The 11277-nt window shown below is 40.4% G+C and overlaps 1 protein-coding gene across 2 annotated transcripts in view; it reads right to left on the bottom strand.

Moving 5' to 3' along the window:
* The window catches only part of MIB1 (MIB E3 ubiquitin protein ligase 1), a 74837-nt gene extending 68044 nt beyond the window's left edge, over positions 1–6793 (bottom strand). For both annotated transcript variants that reach the window (XM_085319269.1, XM_085319270.1), the window contains exon 1: positions 6317–6793. In XM_085319269.1, the coding sequence (XP_085175395.1) occupies positions 6317–6545 (229 nt within the window). In that variant the 5' untranslated portion in view covers positions 6546–6793. The remainder of the gene's footprint in view (positions 1–6316) is intronic.
* Between the last annotated feature and the right edge of the window lie 4484 nt (positions 6794–11277).

Genomic DNA, 11277 nt, shown 5'->3' with positions numbered 1-11277 from the left:
ACTCTATATTTAAAAAGTGTTGGATGGTAACTATGACAACCAAAACAAACATTTGGAAATATCCCATGCATGTTTTCTCCCCACATAAAACTCCATCAATGATCTTTCTCCCAATATGCAACAGTAACATCAAAGGGGAAGCAATTATTTTCATTCTGTACATTCAGACTTCGATATCTGGTATCTGTTGATATCTGCTACACCCCAAAAGATAGTATTAATTATGATCTTAAGGTGGCTGACTCACTGCTATGAATAGTATGGGACTATTTCACACATGGTATGATAGTCTTCAGGAGTAGATGCTGAGACAGATAACTAGTCACCATTTCTATAACCTTGCTTAAAGTTTCTGCTTACTTACAATGCTTAGGTTGCAGGGTTTTAGGGTGTTGAGTGGGGTGTTTTATAAAGTGGATCACTAAACATGGTATTTCACACAGCAACAGAGAAGTTACACAACTTTGGAATTATTTAAATGGTTACTGAACTTTATGCAAGATAGTTTGCTATCTGAGAATCACATTTACTCTGGATGTAAAATGGCCAAGGTATTAGGAGTCTGAAGGATCTTTAAATTTGTGCAAGCAGTAAAGAAAGAGGGCAAAAGAAAAGCATAACCAGGAGTCATATAATGCAAAATTAGGTTGTCTCATGGCAGACTTGAATAAAAACTAAATATTTCAAGTCAGTGAGGCAGAAGCTGCTGTGAAAAAACTCAAGTCAGCGGGAGACTTTCCTTAGGAAATACAAAGGAAAACATGTACAAAGATGTTTGATTCAAAAGTTGTGTTAGTGAACACAGTGCTAGGACATACAAAGAGAAGTGTACATATCTTCTGTTTAGCGTCTACTGAGAGGGTCACGTAACCTCATGGATCCCTGAGCACTGTCCCAGTAATTGCACGCTTTCACCACCCACTCCCTTATAAATGATTCCAGCAGCAACACACACTTCAGAAAGTCCATGTCTTGCCAGATCGTCCTGCTCCATTCTTACGATTTTACCAGCAAAAGGGTTTGCAGGGTTGAGTTGTAAAGTGGATCAAGACATATCAGGCTGAAAAACAGCCAGAAGGAAAAATATTCAGCTGGATCAGTTTCCCAACCCAGTTCTTTGTGGTGCTACACAATACTGTTGTCATAAGAAAGCAAGCACTGCAGGTTAGGAGCTGGCAGGTAATCTAGCACAAAATGCATAACCACTGCATTAGAGATCTGAAGGGAGAAACAGATTTGAGTGCCTCTGGTGACAGTGGACTACAGGAGAGCTTTAACTTCAGCTGCTAAAAAATACGCTGAAATAAGGTACAACTGCCAGATGATAAAATAAGATACCTAACCCCTTATATATGTGTATAATATAAACCAAATATGCTATTTAAATCACTAGTATATTTCAGAAAAGGTTGAAAGAATATTTTTTTAAGTTAAGCCACATATAGGAAGCGGTACATGAGCATCTGAAGACAAACAATTAAAACTATTTCGCTAAACAAACATGGTGATGATACAGAAGTCAAACTATGCATCAAAACTCAGCACCTAGGATCTGTCATTCACGCTACACACACTTCAAGGAAAGAAGGAAGACAGTATTTCAGATTAGCTCTGGTCTAGCCCAATGGACCGAATACTCATCAGCATTTGTATCACATCTTTCAGTTCTGTTTCATCAAAATGGAAACCAGTTTGCGCACTCTGAAACCACGCTGTGATGTAAACCAAAGCACAGTATGCAGGAACAATCAGGAGACTGGATCAAGAGTAGGCTCTGAGGCCAGACTAAAGTGCTATTCTAAATGCAACCTGTAGCTATCATATAAACTGCTTCTGCTGTTTGACAGGAAGGCTGTTTTAAAAAGGTTGAGAAACACAAACTTTATTAGGAAAGAATGCTTTCATTAAACCATGGTCATACTTGCTCTTAAAGCTGCAAAATGAGATAGAAGCAGTCTTGTCCAAATTTACTAATTTTTCTTGTTACAAATTAATTTCTTTTGTTTTAGAAAGATTTTCGAAAGTGGCAATATACAACTCTCCAATAAAAGAACCAAATTTTAGTAGTAAAACAAGATGTACAAGGGGTATCCAAATCAACAGTAGTTTAAATAATTTGTTCTCAGAACCAGGAAAATCCGATTTTCAATGGACTCATGCCCTTAGTTTGCTAAGAAAAACTCTAATAAGCCAGTATATTTTCATATTTTAATGATAATACTCCCATTCAGTATATTATCCCCAGAGATACTACAAACTACTTATTAATTTGTTTACATCCCAATTTAAAAAGCAATATAGACTTTTTTTTCCCCCCCCATTCTTCCACTCTAAATAATTCTGAAGCTATGGCCAGACTCCAGCCACACTGCAAAACTGAAGGTAAGCCAAATTAGGGGAAAACAAGAAGGGAAAACTCAAATTAGTGCCCCCATAAACACAATTCATCTATTAAACATTGCATTCGGTGGCAGTCTGTTGAGTGATCCTTGCATACGAGGGACTCCACAGTCACCAAAGCATGTGCCCTATCTCGTCTGGTAAGGGTATCTCAAGATACACGAGGAGGGAGAGGATTATTGTGCACGAGAAATGGGGGAAGGGCAGGAAGGTTAGAGAACAAAGGACATGTTCATTAAAAAAAAGCRTTTCACAAGTATCACTGCTCATGAAACTATCCGATTTTTAGCTTTAAGGGGCTTTGCTTGTATCTACAAGGAACCACCAAAAAAAAAATCCTTACTAATACAGTTTGTCTTATTTATGATTTCATGATGATTTATACAACTATTTAGGTTACAGCAAGTTACCAATACCAATAGAGCCTAAATTGTTAACATTAGCAGAACACAGCATGTATAGCTTTTCAAACTAGATATTCGCTCACTTTATTTGAGGGGTAACTCCTTGTCAAGACTGCATTTCCTGACGCCAGCTCCTTCTCCAGCTTCTCTCACTCAAGCATAATTAGGTAAATATTTTAAGCAGGAAAGTAACAGCGTTACTTTGAACCAATCATACAGAAGAGGAAATGGATGGTAAATTAATTTTTCCTTAAGCTTTGTAGAAAATATCGTCAGAAAGAATGAACACAGAATTTTTATGTAACGATCACGAGTATTACATGAACAGTCAGGAGTGCTCTTCAAAAATGTGCTACTGTATAGCCTTCACCTTTTGCAGGAGACTGCCCTCCCTTTTAAATACAAAGCTTGCCTTTCCGTACTTCCCCATTAATCTTTCTTGCTTTGACATAAAGCTGTAGCTTCTGTTCAGCTACTCATAGTCCTTTCCATATCTTTTTCCCAACACTATCAAAAAATACAGATTCTCAAGACCCACGTGGTTTTCTTTTTAGGTCTTAAAAAAGAAGGCTATTTTACAAAAAGACATAGATTCACTTGCAAACAATCTGACTGCTACAGGACACTGCTAATGCATCCTATTCCATCACATGCTTCTTTTAGGACCCCATCACACAGGGTGTAACTGAAATTTCCTTTCTTTTTACATTCCTAGTTTAATAATCTCTCTCAATCCCTCTATCTTGCTTAAAGAAATGCTGGCCAATGCAAATGGCATCACCAATAGGCAACAGGGGGCAAATTAATACAACTACCTTGAAACAGATCACTGAGAAACAAACAAAACCTCTTTTCAAAATTTGTTCAATACTCAGATGACTGTGCCTGGAGCAAATAGGTAACAAGAGATAATCCACATAAATCTTTGATTAATTTTTATGTTAATAAAAACACTCCTAAAATACTGGCACTAACAGTATTTAATTTTTATGAGAAGTTTACACAGTCTTGCAATTTGGATTATAGCCTACAATTACTAACATAAGAACAAGTATCTCATTTAGTCAATAAGATATTGTTCTTGCATCAAGCAAAAATGCACATATATATGTGCGTGTGTGTATATATGTATACATACACAGGTATGAATTTTTTTTTTAAAGAATGGACTAAGAACATTATTTGTTTAACTCAGTGGGCTCTTGGTGCACCACAACTATTTTTAACAGTACAGATTTAAAATTCATCAGAGTAACATCATTTTTAAGAGCTTATAATCATGTATGATTTTGCACATCTAATAAAAAGGGCTCCCAGCAATAAACAATCTAATTTTGTTTTCTACTGCTGTATTTTTATATTTACTTTCACTATGAAATTAGGTCATGTTCTGACTGTAAATTTATTAATCAAAGAGAAAAATGCTTTTTTAAAACGTAAGATCCAGGTTTGAGTTAAGATTGTGCTAATTATCAACAAACCAACAAAAATAACAAAATGTCCCCTCCCCCATATTTTATAGTACATTTTTGTTCAACAGGATCATTATTAATGCTACAGTTAAGAATTCTTGTCACCTAATCCCACTTTTCTTGTAATTATTTATATCAAAATTATTTAGACGCCCTACAGATAGTATCAAAATAACATCTAGAGTCAGAGTCCTTCATACTTAACAGTGGACAACCATTACCCCAGACAACAAACAACTAAATACAGAAGGTGAAAATCTATAGGAGGGAAGTGATTTGCCCAAGATCACAAGGCAATGCAGTAATAAAACCAAGACTTCAGCCCAAATTGACAGCATCCTAGTCCCATAAACTTTCCACTGGACTAGTGCTTCCCTTTTGCTACCGCTTCTTTACGGATTTCTACTCTTCCTATCTCCAGGGAACCATGACCTCAAAACTAACTCCCTCTAGCCAAATGCAACTCTAGGTAGCTCCATATAACAGTTCTGCACACTTACTGGCCAAAACCTCAGCAACTGAAATATCATTTAAAAAGCCTGAAAAAAAAACTGTGTTTATGAATTTTCCAAAACAATATTCATAGTCCTACCCGAAGCAGAAATTGAAATTGTAACACAGTATAAACATAACTGAACATTTTAAGGACCAAGGAATTATAAAGCACCCTCCTCCAGAAAAAAAAAAAAAAATACAGGATTCAAAACTGAGTATTAAGTATAGGTCTCCAGATAAACTTAACAGGATACTGTCAGCTTGCAAGCAAGTCAAGCAGAGCAAGAACAATGAGTATTCAAAGCTCATATTCAACATTCATGCATAAGTTTATTTTTAAGCAGAAGTAGTCCCACTGGTTTCCAGAGGGCATTAAATGCAGGTAAAATTTCAAAGCCCAGGCATCTGCAACACAAGGACCTACGACTTTAAAAGCTACTCTTAACTTCTTGTGCCAAGGTCCACTTCCAAATGATTTTTAGCTGAAGTTTCAATAACATCTACCTTCCCAACTAAAACAACCAAATCACAAAACCAATGGAGAGGAAAGTACTCAGACATAGGAAAAAAAAATTTTTTGAAACTTTACCTCAAAAGTTAATTTTTTTTTCTTAGCTACATTTTGGTAATTAATTAGAATGAATTCTGGAATTCTGCCTTTAGCTTCAACCTATCACCATAATTTTCCTCTCTATTACACTATACATAGCTGGCTGAAAGATGGTCTCTCCTCTCCACCATATTCTAAATGAAAAACAGATTATGAAAACAGTACACATCTAAGTATCCCCAAAACCCTGACAAATCACCTCACTATTAAGGCAATCCTGCCAGGCCCAAAACCAAGTATTTTTCTGATAAAACCTCTCAACACAAATACATATATTTTAAGTTTTCACTGTAGAACAGGTGCTAAAAGGAACATTTCCCTGCAGTGTTTGCAACGCCAATACTGCCGCATAATTGTCAGYGCAGAATAACAAGAGAATGAAACCAAGCGATCTAAACCCATTGTCTAAACTGACTGAATTTAAAGCCTAAATATCAAGCGGGCAAGAAATCAGAAGAATGAATGCATGTTTCTTTTGCCGTTGCTTTGCTATTCCACAGCAGGGCTGGCAATGCAGATAAAAGCCAACACACACATTACAAGCAAGCAAGCAAGCAAGAAAGCGGTTGAAGTACTGTTTTGATGTAACCGTTTTCAGGCAAAAAGGTGCAAAGGTGCTACACCCCTTTTTCTTCAACCCTCCCTGCCTACACTTGCCTCAGGATGGCTGAGTCCCAGGACAACTTCTCCTCTCCCCATGACCCTATCTAACTCAGGAGATATATACGTGTGTATGTATGTGTTTTTACATATATTCATATTTTCACACACACACACACACATATATATTTAATACGCGCCCCCGCAGAGCCACGTAAGGAGGGGGAAGGGCAGCTTGCTTTGAGCCCACGGCAGCGAGACGCGAAGGAGCATCCCGCAAACGAAGAGGGGGGCGCGCACCCGCCCACGCCCGCCCCCGGCCCCACGCCGCTCACCCGTGGGCGCGCTGTCGAGGATGCGCAGGTCGTAGGCCCCGGAGCAGCGGTAGTTGGCGGCGGTGCCGTTGTCCCAGACGACCACCACCTCCTCGGGGCTCTCGAAGCTGCGCACGGTGCCCACATGGCCCTCGCCGCCATCCTGCTTCCCCCACTTCCAGTCGGGGCCCCGGACCACCCGGGCGCCCACTCCCTCCACCATCACTCGGTTGTTCCGCGAGCTGCTCATCCCGGCGACGCCCCGCGGGCCCGGGCCCCGCGGCGGCTGCAGGGGGAGCGAAGCCCGCAGGCGGCGAAGGGGGACCCCGATGGGGGCGGCGGCAGGAGGGAAGGGGGGGGAAGGAGGGCCGGCGGCGGCGAGCAGCCGAGGGGATGCGGCCGGGCGGCGGGGGCCGGCGCCCCCTCGCTCCCTACTCGCCCCCTGCCCCCCACGCCCCACAGCGCAGCGCGCTCCCGGCGGCGCCCGCTCGCGCTCCCGCCAGCCCCGCCGCTACATCCGGGCACTGCGGCTGCGACGGCGGCGGCTCCAGGGAGACGGGCGGACGCAAGCAGCGCGCACCGCCCCGCGCATGCGCATGCGCCCGCCGACGCCGCCCGGCTCTGCGCAGCGGCGCGGCCCGGTCGGGGMGGTTGGCGGCAGCGACCTCCTTCCCCAGTTCCCTCATGCCAAAGCGTCTCCGTGCAGCTGCTACGCAGCGGGTAACTGCTGCATCGCACCGCTCCTCTCTTCAACTCACCATTTCCCGCGTATTAAGCCGTGTTAAARGCACCGAAGGGCGAACCTGTGCTTTCCCACAGCCCTGCGGCCTCTGGAGAGCCCTCGCCTAAGGCGTGTTCACCCAGAGCCCGTGTGCGAGTCCAGATCAGGATTCCTCAGAAACCACCTTCTTCATAAGCCAATGTGAACGGCACTCGCTTTCACAATATTCAAGGATTTTCTTCAGCTCCATACATCCTATATAATCTTGTTTAGGATATAATTCTTAAAAAAAAAAGGGGGGGTTCCCCCCCTTGTCTTTATAGGCATGCTCAGTGTTGAGTTCCTTAAAAGCATCCATTTTAAATGACAGGCTGTCTCCAAACAGTCAAAAGAATAGTCCTTAGCCAAGAGGGAAATGTCTGGCAAAAGGCAGCCCAGCTACTCTCATGTCCTGGATAGTTTCACCTTTTCTGTGCTTCCTTCCATCTTTGTGGTTATTAATACAACTGGAAGAGTCTATGAGATCATTTCCTGGCTTCTCTTGGGTACTTTGCTCGCAGTATGTGTAGCAGAGCAGCATAATATGAACATGTAACCACTAGATTACCATGACATTCCTCGTATAATTCATTCGTTCCTAACCCAGACTAAGACTAAAAAGTGTTGCTTTAAACATAAAATTGTACCCTCACAGGAGCCACTCCCAAGCACTGTGCCTCCAGTAGAAACCTCAAAACCCAGGCAGATACCGCCCTAGGAAAGCATGCAGTTGTTAGGCAGTTTGGGTTTCCTTGCAGATAYTTTTCCCCATGTAAGAGCTACCACAGCTTGTACTAGCTTGTTACAGTTGGGGCATTTAATTTTACTTAAAAACATACATAGCAAAATTTCCCATGATATTTTGGAGGGTTCAGAGTGTTTGCCTTCTTGATGTATCAAAAGTTCTAGGATTGTAATGTTCCCAATTGCCTCATTACACTTTTTTACACTTTGATGGTTACRGGCAAGTTTAAGGTTCGTGCTTACCTAAGGGTAACCCAGCGCACATGTTTTCCATTACCAGTGCTGGATGAAAMAGGCTTTTTGCAACTAAGAAATATGTGCTAAGAAAACCAACCAGGTCTGAGATCAGTTCTCCTGGAGAGAATCAGAAGGGTTCATCCCTTACATTAATTTTTCCAAAAAAGATGTCTCTTAAGTTATAAAACTTACAGGAACATGTAACCACTAGACTACTACAACCTGAAGGTTATAAAACTTAAAGAGAGTCTGCTGCTCTAGTTCAGCATCAGTGCATGTGTGCAGATATCCCAGAGCTGCTTCTCTTCAGATAATCCTCCTGACTGCTCCTGCTTTCTGTATCCTAACAGCCCCTGCTTCTCCTACTCACCTGCTTTTTCTGTCAASGTATTTACTTGCAGAAAACAGAATCCCTGAAGGTGCATAGGTTATCTTTGGTGCCTGTGGTTTATACACATGAGAATACAGGAAATAACTAGGGCCAGGCATCTATTGGGCTGAATGTGAACGCTCCCCTAACAACAAAAAGAGAGTCCTCCATAGCTTGAAATATATAGGCTCKCATGATTTTAACGGTGCAGTAGAAAATAAAAGAGTGAATAGACTAATCTCGAGAAGTATATTTCTGGTGACTTATTTCTGAATTCTGTTGTCCTGACACTTCTAGATAYTGTGTATAGAACAGGCCTACATAGCCACAAAGCTGCAGAAGTCACAAAATTGTCATTGACTATATAGTCAATGACTACAATGCAATGACTGGTTTCTCCAGAATCCCAATGTTTTTATTGTGTTATCTTTTATAATTATACATTGTATCATTTATTCTGTATACCTGCTTGGCATTTAACCAATCAGTAAGGAAAAAAGGTCCTCAGCTCTTGAAGATTTTTATCATAATTAGTCTTCAGTATAACCAATAAATACTGGTTTCAGGTGTAAATTTAAAAAGAGACCACAGAGAACAGGAAAGTTTGGGGGAAAGATTTATATTCAAGTGATACTAGATATTTAGTGGTCCTATCTAATATTTTTCTCTTATCAGCTCCGGAGCAGATATCGGCATGGAAATCAGTACTAGAGCAACATGCAAAAGAAGCTAATTTAGAGCAAACTCCTGAAAGCTATTTGATTTGCAGAAAGGTRAAGTTAGATGAATCAAATTACGAGAAGCATAAGAAGTGAGAGAAGAGCAAAGATATAAATCAGATGGAGATCCCATAGGATGTTGAATGCCATTAACGTATTGTTACAAGAAAAGTGACTGATACAAGATTTTTGTGGATATGCATCAACATTTTGTTTACATTGGGAAAGCAGACACAAGTTCTGCAAGGAAAGAACCCATTCTCTGTTTATAGCTGAAAAACTCGTGTTGATTTAGGAGTTCTCAGAGATGGAGCAGGTTAGCTGATTGGTTGGCTTTACATAGCATAAATGCATCTGGCATTTTCAGTTGTCTCCAACAAGTGTTTGGTCCCTAGACAGCTCTGTTCTCTTTTCCTGATGAATGCTGAGACCTTATCGTACATCTTCTAAACATACATACTCCTTATGCCCCTCCAAACTCATTGCACAGAATGGCTTATTTACCTGAAGAGATGCTGCWGTAATTAACTGCTGCTGCCTGTGTTGTGAGGCAGTGCCCACTCTGAATGTCAGGTAGTCAGGACAGAGCAGAAATCTCAGGCTGGAAGAAGAAAATCCACAGTGCTTTAGGTGCATCCAAATACATGTAATCAGAAAGACTTGTTAATACACATTTAGTGCAAAAATCACGATGCACCAAGAAAGAAAAAAACAAAACAACGAAAAAAACTAAACAACAACAACAAAAAAAACCTACATAACTGGTTCCCTTCTGGCTATCCAAAGTTATGTGTATTGCTAAGTCATGCCATTCTGCAGCTTGATTATGCTCTTTCCTACTATTTCCTGCTGTATTAGAGCAATCCAGTGAGGGACCACATTAGAAAACCTCTGGTTTATGCATATTTCAGTGCTGTGCCTAACCTAATGACATTTCCTTAAACTCCTTTGTTATTATTGGAGAGAATACTGGCTCTCTGTAAGAGCAGCTGCTAAAAACACTTTCTCTCCTTGCCTTCTGCAAATGTTTTTTCTCAAGACAACTCTCAGCTGTTTTCCAGATGTCTTCACCATCCTTCACCCAAGCCTTGCTGGAGGTAATAAAAACTGTGCAATTCCTCTTCTAGCTACATGCTTCACAGTCAAGCAGTTACAAAGAAAAACTGTCTTGCTGTAGAGTCACAGGATATAGGACTTGAGAGATCATCCAGTACGTGCTCCTGTTCATCTAAGCCATTCCAGAGAGCTGCTTGCCTAACCTCTATCTGGTTGCCTTTCAGTTCTGCAAAATRCCAYGCATCAGGGARTCTCAATATAACTATTAATATATAKTGAAGAAACACTTTGACAGATGTTTTTCTTCTCTGTCCTSTTTGATTAAAGCTAAGCTTGCTATATAGGATCTGGAATAGGCAATGCAGAAAGGGGACAATACTATTCCAGAAGAAAATCCARTGTGAAAGATCTGCTTTTTTATGGTTTAGTATAAAAAATTCTCAGCTTCTCCACAAGACTATTAAATCATGGAGTTTTGAGCTTTTGTTTTACTGTCTTGCCATAAATTCTCAGCACATGTCATATAGAAGGATATATAAATAGCTTCCTAAGAGCTGAGAAACAGCATCTAGCTTACATATAATGACTAGGTTATAGCTTMATCTTAAAAATACAAAGATGCAGCTTATGAACTTTTACTAATCTGAGCCCCAAAATTCTGTTTACACAGTTCAAGACTCCATATTGGAAACAGCAGGTTTCTCAGACCTCCTCTTAAAAACTGAAGGCATTCTAGATCTAATTTTTCTATTGTTTTTGAAATGGAGTTTTTATAATGCAGATTTTCTCATGTGGAAAAACTTGTGAACCTTGCTTTTCTCCAAATATTCGTACTCCTCTGTGTGGGACTAAGTCAACTAACTGAAGAAGAAAGATGGAAATACTGGCAAATGAGATGATTGTTTTATTGAAATTTATTGCCTCAGATGGCATTTTTTAAAAATTAAAAGCATGTAATCACCTTCCACAGAAATATCTAGTCTGATGAAAATTCATAACTTTTTAAGTGAAAAGAAAAAAAAAGCTGTTCAGATCTATATCATCTAATATATTTATTATAGTACCTGAAAAATCAGTTGTGAACTTCAGGTATCCT

Source organism: Rhea americana, unplaced genomic scaffold, assembly GCF_003343005.1.
Source record: "Rhea americana isolate MKP2758 unplaced genomic scaffold, rheAme1 scaffold_58, whole genome shotgun sequence".
Taxonomy (NCBI): domain Eukaryota; kingdom Metazoa; phylum Chordata; class Aves; order Rheiformes; family Rheidae; genus Rhea; species Rhea americana.
Note: the sequence above shows the minus strand (reverse complement) of the source record. Positions and strands in the feature narration are given on the sequence as shown.